Raw genomic sequence first — 21,861 nt, 5'->3', positions numbered from 1 at the left:
CATTCCGCTCCCTTCTTTCGTCTGCAACGTACTTGCGTCGACAATCGAGCACGTGCGCTGTCCTTGGTGCGCCGACCTTGGATGTGGAGCGGTGGAGCCGCTGCCTCGCGAAGACGCAGTGCCATGGGGTGGCGGTCTTTTAAACTGACGCGCAGCGGCCAATGGGAGCCTCGTCGACATGTGCCAGCCAATGGGATTAAAGCCAAAATCTATCAGCTTTACTCCGCTCCTTTTGGATCAGGGAAACGAGGTGCCGTTTGGCTAGGCTTTTCGCGTGGTTTCTTAGCTGGGAGCTGGCTTCACTTGGAAGAAGGATTTTTTGGCGCGGCTTCAAAGCTGACGACGTCGGCTCGCTCCATGGGGCTTTTTTAATGCTTTCGCATTAAAAAAGCGTTATCTGCCAGGACGAGGCTTTTTCTTGACTGTATTATATCAAAACAGTCAGATTTCAATTGAAGCAGGCTAACCCAGTGCTCAAACCCTGTTCCTTGCACTCCAGGGACCAAAAATGAAACTCCAGACCAGTGTAGCAATCAGACATGTTTCGAGAGGGCAGGCCAACTCGTTTTGGACAGCCTCCAACAAATGCAGTCTACCAAATAGCCCAGTGCACCGTGCCTCATTTCTGAGCCCATTTCCTCAGTCCAACTGTCATAGGGTTAGTAGGACCAGCCTCAATATTATGGCTCAATATGAATACAACTACCAAACCAAAAACAGTTCTCAAGTGAAGCTGTTTATTCTGGCGAGGGTGAAAAGTATGAATCACTTGATTCTGCACTTTACAAGTTTGCATAACAAATAAAATAAAATTTCAAGAAAAAAACATTGATTTCTTGTTTATAATAATTGCCTTAAAAAGGGCACAGAGCAGGGTCACACTTCCACTTTGCCAAGCTTGTGACCAGCGAATCTTGCAAAGGAAACTACCTGCAAACATATGCTCGCGAATCTGTGAACTTTTAGACGCTGCACTTGTTTTCCACGGTTGTAAATGTCTGTGCAGCCCATGTTTTTTTTCCAATTTTCTCATTCCATGACAAACCTTTCAAGGGCACCACTGTCACAACCAGGTACCCATGTAATACCCCCACCGAAGACTATTTCATCTCCAAGAATGCTGGAGCTGCATTGGGAACAGCCTGCAACTGTGTCCATAATATAAATAATGGGAGAAACACAAATAACTATATCCGGTGACATGGTAAGAAATCAACAGAAGCTCCTCTTCCCACATGTGCCCGCTGCCCTCAGTCGAGCTCCCGCCGAGCGGGCGCCCAAGTGTCGTCAAAGGTAGAAAGTTTGCGCACAAGGCCAGGCCCAATTCTGCACAAGGCAAGGCCCAATTCTGCAGCTGCCACCGGCTTCAGACTCCCAAGTCGGCCCAATCTGCACCCAAGAAACAGACGCAGCCTCCAAGTGTACTAACTCGTAACACAACACGCCCGGTTTATCCATAGTGAAACGTAATTCTCCTTTAAATTAACATTCTTTACAGGGATGAGAAATGAGCGATGGGGAAAATTACAATGGCGAAGGCGAAGAGTCACGCAATTCGGAGAACTCCGGTCAGGCAACGCTGGGGTCACGTGTCTTCGTCGTCACTTTTGCTTGCCTCGAAGAGGCGCACCAGTTCCCTCAGCCTCAGGCCCAGCTGCGAAAAAAGACGAGCACAGCCGTCGCGTCAAGAGGGCGCTACTAGAGAACGAGTTATGAACGAGTAATTCTAGAAAATGGTTCCAGTGCAACTGTTTATGTTACAGATGAAAAGTACACAGACAGGTGTACATCTCAGACACACCGTAGACACGCCACAGACTCTACAGACGCCGACACGATGAGAAAGGCAGGTCGTCTCTTTCGGATGCCGGTCTCTAACGAGCACTCGTTGCCTTCCTTAGTGCTTCGATGGCGCGTGCACGCTCAAAGCTTGTGAAATTCCTAAATGTTATAGAAGGCAGAGAGCTCGCGCTAAAGGCGGGACAACCGAAAGGCCTCCGCGCCGTTCTGAACCTGTCGTTGACTACATGATTGCTCAAACAAACACTATATTACTGAGAAATGTTAATAGCACCACAACATTTCGTCGGCGCTTAACATCGTGAAAACTCCAGTGCCATCTTTCGCCACGTTTCTGCTTACTTGGTGCGGTTACTAAACAGCCACAGTACAGTGCTGCCCACACCCCAAAACTTCAGTGCTGGAGGCCTATAGACCGAACCAAAAATATGCGGCACCTTCTATCGTCTTTTTGTCGTGCTACGCCAATCCGTCGTACAATGCTTGCAGAAGTACCCTTAAAGGGGCACTGACACCCTAAAGGTCGCATTTTTTGTTGTTGTCTAAGACGATGCAAGTTGTTGTCATAGACACAAAAAAATACTACAACACAAAAAAAAAATTTTTTTCCACGCATGCACCTTTTTATTTTTGCCATTTTTCTCTCCCTCTTCTTACCTCCTCACTTCTTTTTACTTGTGACGTCAAACATTAGGAAATTTAGAATTTTTGTAAGCGACATTTCTATAATATTTAATAATGCTGCTAGTAAAACATGTTTTTTAATGCAATTACAAACGCACTATGGCCCTTCTTTTTGAAATACTGAAAATCGGGGTTCAGGGTGATGTTCCCTCCTGCCCTCTTATCCTCCCATGTGCCGAGCGGCACTGGCGGCGCTCGGCACATGTAGCCCCGAGGATGATCGGTGAGTCGGGGAATCGGACGAAGTTCTCTTTTTTAGGTGCCCGACGACCTCTCAGACTCGAAAAGGAAATCGTCAAACGATCAAAACAATTGGGTTTGGTGTCTGTGTACCGTAGTTTCGGTTGTGACTCCGCCGGGGCAGCCTTTCTTGCAGAGCCGGCGCGACGTGGCCCCTCACGTCGCTCACAAAAGGGTACTGCACGTTGTCTTTGACCTTACACTGTTTCAAAGAATTTAAGACCGCTGAAAGGGCCCTAAAAGAACTTCAAACTCGAAAGTGAAGCATTGTACACGTTTGATTGTGGGACGCGGGATAACACGACACTTCGGGTAGGGGTATTTTGAGGGCGTGAGAGAAACTCGAGTTACAGGACGACTCAATCTTTGACATCACTGCACTGGTGCGGATCACGCGGGAACTTTGATTTCGGCTTTGGGAATTTGTTTTTTTTACTTCACAAATACCGAGTTTCCAAGTTCCGAATTTTGAAGGTAATGTCCAGGCATCGTTTTCAATTGTTTCGAATAATAAAACGAAATATGATTTTGACCTGCCAGTGCCCCTTTAAATAGAAGCGTTTGCTTAGCATTTTGTGATTTTAGAATGCAAAGAAAGTGGGACGATAAAGGCCGGTTCACACATTTGCGTCGACCGCGTCGCCTCCCCATTGGCTCGTCGTAAGGGTCGCCACAGAAACAGCTTGATGCAAGCAGTCTTGACAAATTCAAACAGAACCGTGTGAACGAGCCTTAACAAAGAAGGGCATGTGTCAACTTTGTAACGTGTTTTCTCTCTTTTTTTTTTTTTTGTGTGTGTTCCGAACTTGGAATGGTAAGAGAGAAGGAACTGAACACCTCCCAGGACGTACGGAGTGTACTAGCCAGCCCGAGCGCACGTCGGAACGGCCACAGATTTCCCCGCGCCGCGCAGTTCGAGAGGCCTTGGAAGATTTTCCGAAAAGTTCTTTAGGCAGCCCACAGAACCGTAAAAAATCTACTCGTTTCCTGGAAGCTGTTTTCGCACACTCCAGCACGAGCCGAGCTGTACGGGAGAAGAGTAAAAAGGGTCACCTGTTCCTGAGGTCTTCCCAAAGCCTGCGCTGTGTGGGCAAGGCCTTTCTCCCTGCCCATGCGCTGACAGGCCTGCAGCAAAATCCGGTCCTCCTCCCTGGATTCGGAAACAAAGGCAATTAGAACAACAGTGCCACAGCTCCACTCTGGCTGCACTGCATCCCATCGATCTAGACGTTGTGGATACAGTCTGTGCTATCTACGAGAGCGGATGGGCATACAACTTTTAGCGAGAAAGAATGAGACACAAACGGACAAGTATACGCAACTGCAGTTGGTATTGTCGACACCATTCAGTCACGCAATTGCTGAAATTTTTATTCTCCAACTCGTCAAAACCCTTCCTGTCTAGCCTCAAGAGAGCAGCCCACAGCATTTATACGTAAGCAATGTGTTAAAACAAAGCGGTGTAATTAGCACAGTATCATTCACAGCCTTTACAGTGCGAGGAAAAGTCGTGACACCTTGACTTTTTCTACAGTATCGAAACTGGAGATGACGCCATACTATTTGATCCGAAATGCCATTTGCAGATCCTTGTTAAAAACGGTAATCGTAACAGCGATAGTTGGTAATCCCAAATGGGACTGAACACACAAGTTCCACCGTCATCAAAAAGAGGCACGTTAAGCTACGCTTTCACAACACAAAGTGATGCGAGCTCTGCAGTGTTTGGCGCAACGAACGCATCGGCTGCCGCATCCAAGTAAGTAGAAAAGTAGCGGCACGTTCTGTTCGGGCTGTGTGCGCTGGTTACCGATACAGCGCAGGGAACGCTCGTGTTCCGTACAGCGAGTGTCCGGCTAACCTTGTCCAGGGAGTGACAGGGGCGCCTGGACTACCCTTGCGGGCCTCTCCCCCATCTGCACTGCCACTCGTCCTTGAACCCTGGCGAGAAAAATCGATGCACCACTTCAGGCTTTTGAATGCTGCACCGTAAATGCCGCAAGTCGAGGCTACTTTGCATGCTGATCCAACTTGCTGCAAATGGAGTAAAAAAAATGGCCGACTTCTTTGAAACTCTCGCTGTTTCCAGTAGTACTGCAGAGCGAGTAAGGTTTAGTCTTTTTATATCCACTTGCTTTCGTAAATTCCCACCGACACTGCTGGGTAAGAACCTTGGGCAGTGACTGGGTCCCTTACAGTTCCAGATATAGTGCTGATATGACAACTGCAAAACATTGGCACAATAAAGAATATGCAAAACTACTAGTACTGTAAAGAAAGCTGCATGTGCAGGTTTGCATATATTATGGGTTGTCCCACAGTCAATCTATAAGAAAAAGAATACTGGTGCAATAAATTAAATGCACAATTTACGGAAAAAAAACTAAGATAGAAAGGAAAAAACATGAAGGTGAGAAAAACAGTTTGCGCAAGCAAGAAAGCACCCATTTTACTTGCAAAATCAAGCCGTGCCAGAGGATAATAATTTTTTTTTTAATTTATTATTTATGACATTGAAACGAATTTTCTACAGTTTGTGATGCTTAATCTTCACTTTATAAATCTGGTGTCAGATTTAATATAGCCTGCATTTCTAGGTTCTCAATGCAATGAACATTAAGAAAAAACCATGTTCTTGTGCACATGTGAGGCATGGCAACACACTTAAGAAACCTAGTAAAATAAACCAATTCGCTCATTTTAAACCACTGGGTGCAATGAACAACAAATATAATGTGTGTGACGCTTTTCCTTAAAAAAGAAAACTAAAAATAGCAAAAATGTCATTTCAAGGCACTACCACTTGTTTCTTAAAATTTACATAAATATAAAAAATATAGATTCTAACCGAACCTAGATAGTTGCATTCTATAAATTCCAAAGTATATGCATGCCAAATTTGGCTGTGATAGGAGAATATTAAAAACGAAAATTCTTGTGCGCTAACCTTAAAATGCCCTAAAATTATATAAAAAGAAAAACGTGTTTGAATGTTACCATAGATGTCCACAACGTATACTCTTTCGTAATGTGGAAAATGATATTTTGTTAAAAAATTTCCGTCACAAATTGAAGCCACAGAAGACTGCCTTGAAGAGGAGACGGCTAGGCCAACTTCTCAACGTATATGTGATGGCGGGCGGCATCACAACTTGAAGAACTGCACAGAAAAATGTCTCCAATTCATGTCGTTCTGGGTCGCCTGGAGGTCTTCAAATGTGTATTTGATTATTTAGCGATTATAACTGGCACTAATTAATTTTGTTTTCATGAAATATAAAGATTTAAGAAGAATAAAACATCATAAAACCCAAGATCAAATTTTTTGCAAAATATTGCCGTTTTTCGACTCGCATCTCCCCCCAAGCGAGGGTTCCTAGCTGCCTAATGCCACGCTTTCTTTTTTTTAAATATATGACGCTCGTAAATAGGAGAGAAAAATCAAAGACAAAGTCATATTGAACCTATCTTAATTTTGAATCACTCCAGTTGCAGTCTCATATTGCAGCTACAATTGTGCCAGAAGCGCAACGCAATGCAATGCAACAAAGAAAGCTCTTATGCCCGCCGTGTTCCCTTCAGACACACAAACTACCACACACGTTCCAGCATCGTTTACACACCAGGAGATCGAAGGACCACACTCTACAGAAAAGGTGCGCCACCGTACCTCGTCTGGCCTCTCCGAAGGCCGACGGTCAAGAACGCCCGCTGCATCCACCTCGGGCGGCCCAAGATGGCGGACGGTGACCTTGGCTGGCCGCAACACCTTCCCGGTCTGCAGGAAGACGCGGCCGTCCAGGAACTGCAATTCAAGAACGGCATCGCTCCAGTCGAGGGAGTAAAGGCGAGGGTGGAGTACGACTACGGTGTCCGGAGCGCGTCTCCGGCCGGTGTGCTTGGCCGAAATCGAGGGACCACTTTTCAGGACGCGTTAAAGACACCGTTCGGTGAGGCGTTCCTGGCACCGCACCCCCTCAGCAGCTCTGGCGTGAACCAGCCTCCGGCCGACGCCGGCCGTCGGTTGACGCGGTCGTTCGTGTCGGATCCACTCGCCTTGATGCCGCAGCGCGTGCAGTGCCGCGCTCTGCTGAGGAAGCGGGGGTCCTGTGCCTGCAGGTGGCAGGAGCAGGGACACTGGGGTGTGCCGGGGGCGTCCCTGGGAGGGGACAGGGTCAGCTCCTCGCAGCTGCTGGCGTCCTCTTCCTCCTCTTCCGGCAGGGGGACCTCCTCAAAGTCCCACATCAGGCTGCAAAGGGGGGAATGTGACCACATTGGGATTTTTTCGGCGCGAGCATTTCCCCCACCTGCTGCGTCGCTGTGGGATGCCTCGTCCACTCCTTCGGTTAAGATGTACCCGAAGCATTCCCAAAAACTTTGCGACGACGGCAGAGCAGAGATGCGTAAAAATCTCGAAAAAATAAGCGGGCCATAGTATAGATCAGGGACAGCCAGATGGCCATGTTGAAAGAACCATAAAAAGGGAACCATTTTAAGTGAGGTGCCACAATAAAAAGGGGGTGTTGCACTGTCTTAAAATGTTTCTTCTTCTTAGTTCGTGGCTACAGCAAATTCCTCTTGTAAAGCTATTTCTCGGTGTCTTTTCTTATTGGTATGAGGTGCGTATGACGGCACAACAGCTAATATGAAAGCTGCCTTTCTTTCCGTGTCTTCCATTCTTTTTTTTCTTTGGGGGGGGCTACCAGGGAGCTGCAAGCCGCACTTGGAACCCCGAAAAGTTGCATGAGGCTCGCGACCCGCGGTTTGGCCGCTTCTGGTGTAGGTAGTTGGAAGTTGGCCTGAGCTAGCTTGCCGCTAACTGGAACGGTACGAACGGACTCAAAAACCGAGTTCCGTGCACCCGGTCTACGAGGTTGGCTTAGTGTACAAGGTCGGCCCAGCGTATGGGGCTGGCCCAGCCTCGTTTCAACCTCGCACACCGTGAGGAAAGGCAGAGCCCATGGGCCTGGGACTAAAGGGAGACAGTGCCTCCCTTTAGTCGTCTTTGCGTGGCCGAGCTCTCATTCCCGGTGGATGCTAGGGGAGCTCTCCCCTTGTGTTTGCAATATAGGTTAACTGTTGATACCAAAACACTGGCTAGGTGGCGCAAGCCACCCCCCGATTCAAAGGGTTCGGCCACATGCACCCGTCCACCCCACCTGTCGGGCACCCTGTGACTGGGCAGCAGCTGCTGCAGCTCGTCCAACAGGTGGCTCTGGCCCCTCAACAGGGGCTGCAGCACCCCGCACAGGGAGTCCAAGCTCAGCTCAGGCTGCCGCTGAAGCTGGTGCAGGGAGCGCAGTAGGCGCTGAAGCTGCTGGGGCTGCTGGCTCAGGTGCACCTGCGTCCGTCGGCGCCAACGTTATTAGGACAACTCAGTTGTGGAACTCCCGCGGAGGGCGGTATCCTCCCTCAAACCCGCCACCGGTCGTTTAGCGCAACGAACGACGAGAAGCGGGCCTTGGGGGGAGAGGGGGCTACTGCTCGTGGAAGCAGCATTTATGGGCGGTTCTGTAACTGAATTACACTACAATGACATTGGTCAGCTCGCAGTTCCAGTCAATGTGTGTGAGCAGTGAGCCAGCACAACCCCTTTCCGGTACTATCCGAAATGCCGTGACCCCGCCGCAGTCGAGGTGTCGAGCTTGACACTGGCACGACAAGGACAAGTATACCTCCACCCAGGTTTATGGCAGCAGGATTGGCATATTTCACACCTAACTCCAGCCATCTGGGGTGCACCTCTCCCTCGTTTAACTCACCGCAAGTATACTGTGGCCGCAGTTATATGATGAGAGTGTCGCTCACAAATAATAAATTGGAGCCCACATGTAGTCACTTGTGACTTGGTCAACATCACCCACATCTTCCCTACCGTTCGACTCAATTCACATTAGTACCTCTAATGAGCGGCTAATGAGCCCCATCCACACCTCCCACATCTTCCTGTCCTAGTCCCGTAAAAAAAAGCGGGGAAGATAAGACTCAGTGCAAGACTATTGCCCCATTTCCTTTGCCTGCACATCTCGTAAGCTACTAGAACACATTGTAAACAAACAACTTGTTTCTTTTCTAGAGGAAAATGCTGTGCTAGACCCCAACCAACATGGTTTCCATGGAGGCTTGTCAACAGTGACTCAATAAATTTAATTTTATCATGAAATATCCAGCTATATGAATGATTGTAAGCAGGTGGATGCAGTGTTCATCGACCTGTCGAAAGCCTTCAACAGAGTACCTCATCGTAAACTAGTTAAAGTGTTAATAAACCTTGGTGTTCCATCATGTCTAATCAGATGGATTAATGCATATCTCACAAATCACCAACAATTTGTGGATGTCCATGGTACCTACTCAGGAATGCTTGATGTATGCTCCTGGATGCCACAAGATTCTGTTTTGGGCCCCCTACATTTCTGGTTTACGTAAAACAGTTTCGCAGGAGTTGTCACAAACAGCCCCACGAAAATATGAATGTTCGCTGATGACTGCGTAATTTATACACCCGCTTTATCAGTTTAGGACCAGATAAAGCTATCCAATGTGCTATCTGACATGGTGTTGTGGTGTTTTGAATATAACATGTTGATTAACATCAACAAAACTCCATACATGCATATTTTAACCAAGAGAAATATTTTAAGTGTTAATTACGAGGCTGAAGAGGTCAGACTAGAAAAAGCCGACAGCCATAAATATCTCGCTGTCATCATTTCAAGTGATCTAAAATAAAATCGCCAAGTGGAGTACATCAGAAAGCGAGCAACAAACAAATTGGGGTACCTTAAGAAAACGCTTGGCAGAGCTCCACATTCGGTTAAACTTCTAGCATTTAAAACTATTATTAGACCTATCCTAGAATATGCATCCAAAGCCTGGGGTCCCTGGCAGCTAAACCTTGTTAAAGAGCTTGAGGATGTCCAATCACTGGCAGTGCGAATGATTTTTTCAAATTTCAGGCAACCCTTGATCATGCCGGCACGTTAAGTTGTTCTTTCAGATTTATAATAAACTCTTAAAAATTGACAGCTGTAAGTATACCTGAAATTAAGAACCTTCTACTCTGAACGATTACATCATTAAAAAGTGGTGACTCCTGTTACTGCTCGAATAAATACATTTAAACAACCACTTCTTGTGCTACAATATAAATCTATGGAACAAGCTACCCAGTGACGTTGACATTGATTCATTTTCAGCTTTTGCAAATTTCATAGATATTTTTTTTCAGCGCTAAGCTGTTTTGACACTGTATAGTCATTGTGCCGTTAAGTGTACTGTATAGATACCAACCCATAAATATGAATAATGTTATAAACCAACCATGCTTTATCAAATTTGAAAAAAACAAAAATTCTGAGTGTGTGCAGCTGAGTAGATTCTGTAAGAGGAGGAGGTGTACAAGAGTTGTTGTATTCTTTCAGTGAAAAATGTGAATTGGACTTGTATCATTCACTCCTGCTTTAGCCCCAATTGGATGGCAGTATTACAGCAAAGCTGTTTATGACTAGGGTTCCGTGAATTTTTCGTGTGCAGTGACTAAAAAGGCTAGAGGTACACCTAAGCACTTGTGAGTAGTGAATGCGAAAGCGTGCACGTCATTCTTCCACTCCTTTATTTCGCCTGCGGCGAAATAAAGGAGTGAAAGCGCGCCCTCTCCTCGCCATTTTGACCTTGGACGCTTCGTGTTACTGGCACGCTGACGGACATGCAGTGCCACGGGGTGGCGGTTGTTGAAACTGACATGCAGTGGCCAATGGGGGCCTCGCTCCTTGAAACTATGACGCCCGCCACCCAATGGGACTGAAGCCGAAATCTATCAGCTTCACTCTGCTTCTTTGGGATCGGGGAAACTAGGTGCCGTTTGGCTAGGCTTTTCAAGTGGTTTCATAGCTGGGAGCTGGCTTCACTTGGAGAAAGGATTTAAGGTGCCGTTTGGTGCAGCTTCGAAGCTGATGGCGTCGGCTCGCTCCATGGCACAGTTAATGCTTTCGCATTAAAACTCTACGCTCGCACCGCCGCATGTGCACGCCTTCCCCATATAAAAGATTCAAAGTAAATGACCAGAATAGAGCGTTGACTAACACGCGTGCAAGATGCAATTTGTTTTAGGCTTTTGCTTTAGAACAGTTACTGCTGCAGACGCCGGCACGTGCAGCGCATGGAACACCATTCCCTGCATTCTCCTTGATGCTTGGGTAATTTAGCAATAGGACTATTCAGCAGATTAGTTATCAATAGGCACCGTTTCAAGATCAGTAGACTCTCAGGTAGAAAATAAAGGTTTCTCAAATATTTGCTGCTGTGCGCCCGCGCGTCGGCCATGTCTACGCTCGCACCGCCCTCTATTGTCGTTGTTCCAAGCACTTTCGTGCCTAGTTTCCTTTCCTTGCACTCTCCCGTGGTGGCGGCTCCATCGCGCGTGTCTACTTTCCGCCGGGTGGCAGTCCCGTCGCGTGTGTCTAGTTTCCTCCGGCTCCTCGGGGTGGGTCTGTGTCGTGTGCTAAACAGCTTCGCTGGTCATCAACCTTCACAGAGTGGAATGGCTCATGGTTTTGATATATAAATAAATAAAAAAAATATAAACCAATAGCCTCCCCCCAAAATATATATGTTAAAGGTTGACATTCCAAACCAAAAGAGGGAGTTCGGCATGGACCACGAAAAGACTCGGCATTAATCTGGACCGCCCAGGGATCTCTTGAGGCACAAGAAAAACGTCGCTCAAGCGTCGCCTTCTTCAAAGCAAGCCTTCGTGAAACTGTGGCCGCCGCAGTCAGGACACCGCGACCTCGGATGGCACGCACCTCTAGCTTCCTGAGGAAGAGGCGTATCCTGCTGAAGAGCAGGTACTGGGGCAGCTTGCCGCACTCCAGGGCCTGCTCCGGCAGGAGGAAGCTCACAAAGTCCTCCACCACGTCCGGGTGGTCTGGCAGCAGCAGCTCCGCCATCCCGTGGTACAGCTGGGGGCACAACAAGCGCATTGTTGCTACAGTGGTGCAAGATATGTGCTCGCCGGACCAGTCGACGCATGTCCCAGCTGATCGCTGACACAGCACTTGTGTCCAATCTGTGCCACATGCTGGTCTCCGGTAGGCGACATAGAAAATTCAGCACTGCAGCTGCTGGGACCATGGAGTTATTATAACGTAAGCTAGAGGTTCAACTGGTGCTAGTGTCTATGCTACCTATGGCACGCAAATTGAAGCAGACAACAACCACTTTACTTTTGCAGTGATCCTGTGCGTCCCTATAAGAAAACGTACTTGCATTTTCACTCTTCGCCAGAAAATAACATGAATAACTCTTGTTATTTTTGGTCGTACCAAATAGTATGCACTAGTGATGGGCCAAACTTTTGCTGATTTGAAAGTTCGGTGCCGAATCTTAGGATTCGGCAAAGCCGAACTTTTGTCGAACTTTTTTAAAGATTCGGCAAAGATACACTGTTACCAGACTCGTTAATATTTCGTTTTTTTCTGGCGAAAAAAAGGTTTTATGTTTCTTTTTTTCTTAACTTAAACGCAACATGTTTACTAAATAAGGTGATATTCTGCAAGATAATTGTATCGGTGTCCTTTTTGTGTGTTTACTGGCAATTTTAGTGACTCCTTGCAGAAGCGGTGTGACGAGGTTGGGTAGAAGCAAGCGTGGCGCAGTCACGAATCACGCTACGAGAGTTTCGGTTTTGAGACATCATCAGCGCAAGCCTGCATGTGTGTGTACATTGCTAAAATGAAGGCAATAACGCTGCGTTCTTGCTTTTTCTGTTGAGCCTTCACCAGAAGAAAGAATAATAATATTGTAAATATGCATGTTCTCCGATTTGAGTCACTTGACGTCAGCTTTGCATGAAAGTGTGCGTCCCATATTTGCAACGTCTCGTTTTTAACCTTTAGAATGCTTGTTTCTGGTGTTAGGACACACACAAACGTTTCAGAAGATAGGGAGAGTGAATGTCGGATGTGCAACGTCGAGCAATTATAGTTCTGTGTTTAGTTTTATGCAGATACATGGAAATCGCGAAATAACACTAGTTGAAAAAGCAATATTATTTTGTTTTCGCACAGACAATACTTGTGAGCTGAAAACAGAATTGTTATAATTGCGAGGAGTGCTTTAAAGTAATTGTCGGCCAATGTCTCAATGTTTCAGAATGCACCGCATCATTTGTCACTTGCGCAGTGGACCGCGTAAATTACTGGTTGATCTTCTATTCTTGAGGCACAAAATATTGAAGAGAACCACACTCGCTCACAAACGTACAGTTACCGTGTTCCCTACCCCACACCGCGCCGTAACCGCTGGTTGTACTACACTGCACGATGGTAACCGCACGACTGCACGGCATCCATTTGCCATCTAAGGCTCTGTCGCGTTCTCGCACGTGCGCAGACATTTGCCGAATTTTTGCCGAATCTTTGCCGAACTTTCCTGCAAAAGTTCGGCATTTGCCGAACTTTGCCGAATCTGAAGTTTGCCAGATTCGGTCCATCACTAGTATGTACCTTTATTATCATTGCAGAAGTGTAATTGCTTTCGATACAGTATTTTTCATCACTTTAAAAAATGTTATGCTTCATTAGTATATTTCTGTCCCAAACGTCTGTTCCCCAGCAGGTGAGTTAAAAAGGTGTGACAATTCTAAGCAAAATAACCACAGAAAAGAATGTAGAATGTGTTCAAGGTTCCCCAGCATTTCGGTGATGCTTATATACCCTATTTACTCGCATAATCAACCCACTTTTTCCCGAAAAATTGACACATATTTGGGGAACCTTCATTACGCGGGGTAAAAATTTTGCATTTACACACTTTATGCAAATGTCATATTAGGTGCGAATATGACACGGCAAGGTACTGTGGCATGTCCCCAGTGACGGAGGCGTACCTACGGCTAGTCGTGGACGCGCCACAGCAACCATGCTTTATAAATTGCAAACCTTTATAGGGTGCTTTCGGGATGCCTTTTGCCGAAACAAAAGTGCTCTACGAAGCTCACTCAGCACGGAGAGCAACACAGCCGTTCTTAGGCCTAAACACTTTCACAATTTCAATGTTCGAAAGTGAACCACAGATGACTGCGTGTTTGTTGACATCAATGCATGTGACAGGCGAAGAATGTCCGGGGCTGGGCAATTCCTTGACCCAAGCTTCGTCAAGTGCACGCCGCTCGGTTTCACAGTTGATCACTTCCGCAACTACTGCAACTACGCACTTGCACCCATTACAAGCGTGACTTGGCATGGCTTGACCTGGCCTGACCGCTTGGCGGCAGAAGAAAATTGGCCTGGTGGGCTTGGTGGCTAGCTAAGTTGGACGCAGTTCGAGACTTGCTGAACCGAAAATTGGAGGTGCATTCATTACGCCAGGGGAAAAGAAGTCCAAATACTGGTACCTGTTTTGGGGGGTGCGTTCATTACGCAAGTGTGTTTATTACACAAGTAAATACGGTATTCCTAACACGCCCATACTGTCACTACTATATGAAAATGACCCCGTCGTGCATCTTTACAAACAGTTGAAAACATTTGAAATGTAAAGAACAAAGTATGTAGGCTATGAAAGTGCTTCTTTTTATTATTTCCTATGTCGGGCAGCTTTTGTTGGGCACTTGTTCTCTGGCATCTGCCTCTTTTCAAAGATTTAGAGTGCGTGGGTGATGTTTTGAACGCAGAACAAGCATCTTCGAACATATCCCCGAGCAGAAAGAATAGAGCTGTACTTATTTATTCCTAAAAGACTATATTACATGGCCTTCAATTTATTTTGCACGTCTACATGCACATGGAGTTACTGACCCAGTGTTACTGCATAGTTCTTGCCGTCTCTTGGTTTTCCAGACGTGCTTCATTCGTTTGGCACGTATATCTGCCATGCTGAAAAGTGTTGATGCAGTGTTCGCACTAACAGTGTCCGACAGTGCACATAAATGTATGTATAAAGCTGTTTTAGCACTGTGTTTAATGCCATGAATAAAAAAAAAACGCAGTAACTGATCAATTTATTTGTTTGCATGACTGAGAAATGTTCCAAGCTACCTAGTAAATATGAATTATTTGTGATATTTGCTCTTTTAATCAAGCGCAGAAAAAAAGCGCTCACTTTTTCCCCTTAAAATGCATTACCGGAAGTCAATTTTTGACTGGCTGCTGTCTGCTTCAATTTGCAACAGCACACTAGCGCCAGTTGAACCTCTAGCGTACCTTATAATAACTCTATGGCTGTGACGAACGATGACAGTGCGACCATCGGCAATGTTACAAACAATTACTGTGTTGAAATTCGGGCGAGTTGGCTACGCATTAAGAAAGTAAAAATGGTGCGAAGACAAACGACTGGATACGGGTGCTACGAATGTAACACATTTTGATAATTAAAGACATGACGTAGACAGTAAAAAACAAATTGGGTGTCACTCAGTGCTGTCTGTGTACTTTTGCTCGTCTTTCTTCCGTCTTCACACCGTTTTATGTTTTTTAAGGGGTGCCCCCTTACATCAACATCAACATACATCAAAATTAAAATTTTCCAGAAATTTTTTTTTTTTTTTTCCAAAAATTTTATGTTTATGTTTATTACCTTCCAAAGAATGGTTTCGGAAACTTCTATTTATAAAAATGCGGGATTTATCTCACAATAAATTATTTTCGGCATGCCAGCAGCCTTTCAAGCAGCAGGGAACAAGTTTTTTGCGTTTCTGATTTAGAGCTGCTCCATATTCATTCAAAATAGCCAGAACATCTCACCCTCATAGGAAGCGCCGTTTACTTTAGATTTAGCCCGTAGAAGCTTTCTAAGTTTAAAAGTTTTAATGGCCAGGAGAACCCCATACATCCAAACCGAAAAAATGCGGAAAATTTGGTATGAGCAATCTTACTGGTTGAGACTCAAACAGGGCTTAGGGTTGATTCTACCCAATGAAGTGATATTGTGCCATCTTCAGTAACACCCTTTTGACAGTATCTTCTACTTCATATTGCTGCTTTGCTGTTCTTCCTTAGTAGGATTTTCCTCTTAGTTCTCTCCAGTTAATCTGTCAAGAAATGCCTGCTACAAAACTTAGCTCGCCTACAAACGACACAAACTTGCCAGGAGAACAAGAAAGTCTCAAAGTGGGAGGTGCTAACAATGCTTCAGGTGAATTTTGTGCATCTGGGACTCATAGAAAATTGAAAGCCTAAAGTTGGAACTTCAAATGCAATTTTGTCAGTTTCACTTCTTGGCACAAAATATGGTACATGAGGAAATGTATCATTTGACATTTTGTAAGTTTAAAGACTTCATTCAGTGGTGTCCTGAACCAAAATTTCCTGAGAAACAAGTTGACATACTCATAATCTGAAAGAGCTGTCTTCTTTATGATAAAAACTAAATATTTTAAAACACAAAAATTTGTGAAACTTTTTTTGTGCTTTTTGGGTATTATTATTTCTGAATAGGATTGCATTTTCTACAATTAAATTTTACCTTAACTTGCACTATGGGTCATCTACTTCACATTAAAACAAAAATGTTGTGGATTACATTTTTTTTTAATACATTGCCTAGCAAAGTTACTTTTTTCAGGAGCTTGTTAAGCATAGTATGTTGTAGAATTGGCCTACAACACTGAAACTTTAGATGTCATTGTTCCTAGTCGGGTTCTATTCACCCTGGAAGTTTGAATCAATTTGAGGGAACGGTTCAAAAGTTGACCCTCCCAGGCCATGTCCCCCCTTAAACTCTAATCTGCTTTTCCTTTTTTTCGTTATTTCCATTCTCGGCCTTGTTCACATACAAACCGGGCAGCTAAGAAAGGGGCAGAGCCTGACGATTAAACGCTCAGTCTGCTCCAGTCATGGTATGTGCAGGTTAACACGGCGAGGTCGTCATCAGGAGGAGTTCATGGAGCGGCAGTGGGAGCACCCCCATTCGTGGCTCCGTGACGCCATTCCGAGTGAGGGCGACAGCAAAGCAACCACACTCACCTCCGCGGGACTGATTCCGCTGGTCTCTGCCTTGCTGAGAAGATTCAGCACACGCAGCAGACGGGGCGGGTCGTGCTTCAGCGCCTCGTGAACCCTCTGCAAGTACTGCTGAGCGAACTGGCTCTCCCGCTCCTCCTTCTGCAGAAGAGAAGTGCGCTGTACTGCACGCAGGTGGCTCCACAAGTCGCAGTAAGCCTTAACTGCCAGGTAGCAAATTTGCATCGAACGCAGAACAATAGGCCCTTTACGAAATTCAGTCCAGCAACATGGGTCGCATCATCATCTCAGTGTACGGCACCTGTACAACAAACTAACAGGCCGGCCTCCTTGAGGCTGATGAAGGACGAAGAAGATATACTACAGAGCGGAGGATATGCGAGACCTGCAAGTTCGGGACATCAGTACAACACGACGCACGAAATAGATAAAACGGCTGCGTAAGCGTCTATTTCGAAGTGTGGTCCCTTTCAATCTATTGGCACAAGTTTGGCTCTAAAGCCTTTTGATGGCCAAACTTTCTTCAGGTCGCTTATGGGTCACCGCTTATGTCAGTTTTTACGTTCACTCTATCACACTTAGACAAATCGAGAAAAAATTCTGAGGTGACCAAAGAACCAATTCTTATCAGCCCGCTGACGGCGAAAGTGACTGCGCCCGATGAAATAGTTTCACGACCGCCATTAGATTGCCGAAACTGAAATTGCTTTCTAGTCACCAGATGGCACTGAATAAAGAGCGTGTTCAACGAGATTGTACACAATGTGATAGCTGGTCAGAACCCCTGCTTCAGGGACACTATGGTATTAGGGAGTGTTAGCGGACAGTTCTTTGCCACCTCTGCAGAGCATGGCAGGTCTCCCGCAGTTACCGCGACATGCACCGAGCAAAAAAATAACACTTCGACAAGACTGTAACAAGCGTCGTACACACGTGCAACACGGCCCAATACTGTTGCCCCCTGGAAAACAGAAGGGCACAGTAAAGTTGCGTTCGCACTGACGGTTAAACCGCATTCGTGAATCAGTTACAAACGTGGCCGCTCAAAGATTCGATTCGGCGTTACTACGTGCACCCAACGATGAAAACGAGCCAATCCAATCCACCTCGCAGTTGCAACTCGTACGCCAACGTAAAGGCAGCACGAGGGAGCGCACGCACGTCGGCGACGCTAGGGTGCCCAGAGCATATCCCCGAATGGCACGTTTTCTACGTCCTCAAACGTGGCTCCTCGATTTCCGCCCGACATGGAAGAAGCGTCACGATGGCGGACGCAGCGGCCATTTTTTCCACTGCGGGTTGCTCTCTGACTCGACGGTTCGCGGAAGCTCCTGTGGCAGAGAGTCGGGACGTCGCGTCCCCTCGCGCTTTTTTTTTTCCCCGGAACTTCTACGCCAAGTAGCCGGAATTGCGACATCCACAGTTGTGCTCGCGCCTGCCGCCCGAGTGCCACCCACCAGGGGGTCGGCATCCACGAGGTCCGGCTCGAGCAGGGGCAGGGTGGCCTGGGCGTCCCTCTGCTGGCGCGTCCGCTTGCGACTCAGGGCCTGCTTGCGCCGCAGGATCGTGCTGCTGGCCGCCATCAGCGCCGCCAAGTCCCCCTCGTCGTCCTCCGCCTCCTCGGGCGCCCCCGGCAACGGTTCGTCCGGCGGCCGCTCGTCCGCTGGCTGCTCCGGCGCCTTCTCTTCCTCCGCGGTCGCCTTCTCGCACCTTACCCTTGGCGCCTGGGACGTGACGGCGCAGAGCCGATTCAAACGAGAGGCAAGTTGCGATTCGACTGCACGCTATGCGGCTATGGTCACAGGAAGCCAGAGGTTCTTGAATTCGAAAAGCACTGTAAAAGTTTTAATGCAAGTGCCCTAAAAATTGTGTCTTAAGTTTTCTTTCAATTTCATCAGTAGGGGCGTTGTAACCGCCGATCGAAATTTCGACGCGTCTTCGCCCGTTGCGGCCTGCCGAGCGCGGAGGGAAAATCTAGCAAAATTGACGTTGTGAGCGGGGTCGGATGACCCTTGCATCGCACTAAGCTGGCTCAAGGATGAACTCACGGCGCTTTGGACAGATGACAAGCGACAGAGAGGCTTGCCACATGCCCCGCAGCGACCGCTGAGAGTATTTCTAAAAATAAAAGCAGTGTACGTTTGCTTCTGCTCAAGTTAAGTGCAAAAACTGAATTCATGGGACAAAAATCTATACAAGTCCGCTACTAACCCTGATTTCTTGGAAAGTGCTTCAGCTTCCCTTTGAAGGAGACCTCCAGCAAAATATTGATTGTCAAGAAATTGTCTCGAAATTTATTCAATATATCGACAGACACAGTTGAACATGTAACCCAAATAATAGGTAGAAATAACTTTTTCCCAAGGAGGTAGTGAATTTCGGAATTTCGGCCCTCACCATTCTTTGTTTTCATTCAGAAAGGTCCTACTGGCAACAATAAAAGTGGCGAAAGTTGTAATTTGGCCGGTGTAAATTGTTCCCGACGGGCCGAAGGAAATCTGATGGTGCGAAATTAATGCAGTGGAAGCTTGCTCCAGCAGAGCGACCAAAATGCACAACATCCTTTGTACTCTAGACTCTCCGTGCAACCTGCAAGTTTTACGATGTGCCTCGTCACACCGCTGGAATGCATGGAGAAACTTTAACCTTGGGTTTGGAACCAATTTCATTTGTTGTTTCCTTAGTAGTAAAGATACCAACGCCCTGCTTACATGGGCACACTTAACTGCAGTTACGCATAACGACAGTTACAACGCCATACTCTCGCGCAACTTTGTGTGGGTGTTCAGTCAAAGCTATGGGTGCATGTGCGCTTGCACATGTTGAGCGCACACCAAGTCTGCGCAAGCGAACTGTTTACTTTTGATATAGCTGTCTGGGAGCATAGTGTGGCAACTGTGGTTGAGCGTAACTGCAGTGAGGGGCGTCAGTGCAGGTAGAGTATAAATAGCACGTTGAGAAGAGTAGAGACCAATTATTTCGAAAATGTGGTTAGTTGGGGTAGCTCAAGAAACCGCCGGAAGTCTCCGCAAGTCAGAGCTCGATCGCAGGCACTCACCGAAGAGCTCCCTGGCGCCGCACTCGCGGCCGACGGTCCTGAGAGGTCGTAGATGAGCCTCTTCTTGGCCGGCGCCTTGAGGATCTTGCGCCCGTACTGGCTGTACTTCTTGAGGATCGGCGAGATTTGCTTGAGGGGCGACACCGAGGTGCCGACATGGTGCCGGGGCGACACCGCGGGCGTCAGGGTGACGGACACCGGCGTTAGGACGCAGCGCGTGTGCACCACGACCGGGATGGTGGCCACCGAGATTACGCCGGGGGAGCAGACGCCCACGACCGGGAGGGCCGTCTCCGCGGGACGGATCGGGGACGGGGAGGCCGGCAGCGGGGCGGGGGGTGCGGCGCGCCGCTTGTGGCGTGCCATCAGGTACAGCCGCTGCCGAGAAAGGTCGCGTTACGTTTTCCGAGCACACTCCAAACGTCTCGCAAGCTTAAAAAAAAAAACAGTACCTCAATTTTAGAGCGCAGCTCTTAGGCGCCTGTTTCCGGCTTGAGCGGCGTCGCCGTCGGCGTCGGCGTAATCGCGCGGTGCATTATGGGTAAATTTCCCCGCTAAACCTAGCGGAAAAATTTTCCCGCTAAATCTAGCGGAAAATATTTTCCCGCTAAATCTAGCGGAAAAATTCCCCCGCTAAATCTAGCGGAAAAATTTCCCCGCTAAATCTAGCGGAAAAAATTCCCCCGCTAAATCTAGCAGAAAAATTTCCCCGCTAAATCTAGCGGAAAAAATTTCCCCGCTAAATCTAGCGGAAAAAATTTCCCCGCTAAATCTAGCGGAAAAAATTTCCCCGCTAAATCTAGCGGAAAAATTTCCCCGCTAAATCTAGCGGAAAAATTTTCCCGCTAAATCTAGCGGATAAATTTTCCCGCTAAATCTAGCGGAAAAATTTCCCCGCTAAATCTAGCGGTAAAAATTTCCCCTCTAAATCTAGCGGAAAAAATTTCCCCGCTAAATTTAGCGGAAAAATTTCCCCGCTAAGTCTAGCGGAAAAAATTTCCCCGCTAAATCTAGTGGAAAAAATTTCCCCGCTAAATCTAGCGGAAAAAATTTCCCCGCTAAATTTAGCGGAAAAATTTCCCCGCTAAATCTAGCAGGAAAAATTTCCCCGCTAAATCTAGCTGAAAAAATTTCCCCGCTAAATCTAGCGGGAAAAATTTCCCCGCTAAATTTAGCGGAAAAATTTCCCCGCTAAATCTAGCGGAAAAAATTTCCCCGCTAAATCTAGCGGAAAAAATTTCCCCGCTAAATCTAGCGGAAAAATTTTGGTCACGTGACCCGGGGAGTCACGTGACACCCCGAGGTCACGTGACTCCCCGGGGTCACGTGACCCCCCACCAAGGTCACGTGCCCTCGGGGTGGGGTCACGTGACCCCCCTCCCCCCTCCCGAGAACACGTGGCCCTCAGTACCCTCCCCTCCTCCTCCTCAAGAGCTGCGCTCCAATTCGGCGTTACAGGGAGTGGTAAACGGCTTCCACTTTTTTTTTTCTTTTTTAAAGATATTGTTTTTACAAGTACATTTATTTAGCTTTCAAAACAGAAAGTTTCATTCTTAAGTATTTTAAGTATGAGAGGCGGCAGGACTCACCATCCACAGGGGCAGCTCCTCAACTGGACGCTGGCTGGGGGCTACCGCCTCCGCTGGGTCGATGCGGTGCGGCTCCCAGGTCAGCGGGGGCGCCACCTTGTGCACGTGCCAGTACTGCGCACGTGCCAGACCCGACCGGTTGGCAACCGCGTGCCGAGGGCTAGACCTGGCGTGCGGTTTTTCATACCGCGATCGCCCGAAGCGAAGGGTGAAGCAGACGCGATCTAAATCTAGTTCGGTCCAACCCACCCGGCGGCCAGGGAAGGGCCTGCGTGTCTCGAGACAAATATTGCGCGCCCATTCAAACTCCTTATGACGTGACTCGGCGTAGGCCAGCTCCAAGTGGACCTTGCCCTCTTCAATTTCGTGCACAGCTTCTCAGTCGCATAAATGAATTACTTCCCTTTGTTCTACGCTACTCTGGCTGAATGAATATGATGACAGTTCACGAATAGGTGCAGTCTTTTTCTGCACTACCATAAGAATGTACAAAAATGAAAGAAGTAATGCTTTCTTACTGTTA

At 47.2% G+C, this 21,861-nt stretch overlaps 1 protein-coding gene across 2 annotated transcripts in view; it reads right to left on the bottom strand.

Moving 5' to 3' along the window:
- Window positions 1-723: 723 nt before the first annotated feature.
- The window catches only part of LOC8034120 (GON-4-like protein), a 48,243-nt gene continuing 27,105 nt past the window's right edge, over window positions 724-21,861 (bottom strand). The window contains exons 15-26 of one of the 2 annotated variants that reach the window (XR_003920469.4): window positions 21,339-21,452; window positions 19,750-20,127; window positions 18,149-18,415; window positions 16,695-16,832; window positions 11,532-11,687; window positions 7,884-8,065; window positions 6,781-6,973; window positions 6,395-6,529; window positions 4,586-4,665; window positions 3,778-3,874; window positions 1,529-1,654; window positions 724-1,389 (exon numbers count right to left, since the gene is read on the bottom strand). Coding sequence is in view for 1 of the 2 variants with exons in the window: in XM_029993673.4 (XP_029849533.2) it covers window positions 1,586-1,654; window positions 3,778-3,874; window positions 4,586-4,665; window positions 6,395-6,529; window positions 6,781-6,973; window positions 7,884-8,065; window positions 11,532-11,687; window positions 16,695-16,832; window positions 18,149-18,415; window positions 19,750-20,127; window positions 21,339-21,452 (1,809 nt within the window). In the remaining variant the exon portion in view is untranslated. Of the gene's footprint in view, window positions 1,655-3,777; window positions 3,875-4,585; window positions 4,666-6,394; window positions 6,530-6,780; window positions 6,974-7,883; window positions 8,066-11,531; window positions 11,688-16,694; window positions 16,833-18,148; window positions 18,416-19,749; window positions 20,128-21,338; window positions 21,453-21,861 lie in introns of both variants that reach the window. The other variant, XM_029993673.4, reaches the window with a different exon arrangement.

Source organism: Ixodes scapularis, unplaced genomic scaffold (assembly GCF_016920785.2).
Source record: "Ixodes scapularis isolate PalLabHiFi unplaced genomic scaffold, ASM1692078v2 PGA_scaffold11__112_contigs__length_91849675, whole genome shotgun sequence".
NCBI classification, from domain to species: domain Eukaryota; kingdom Metazoa; phylum Arthropoda; class Arachnida; order Ixodida; family Ixodidae; genus Ixodes; species Ixodes scapularis.
This window is presented reverse-complemented; position numbering and strand designations above follow the sequence as displayed.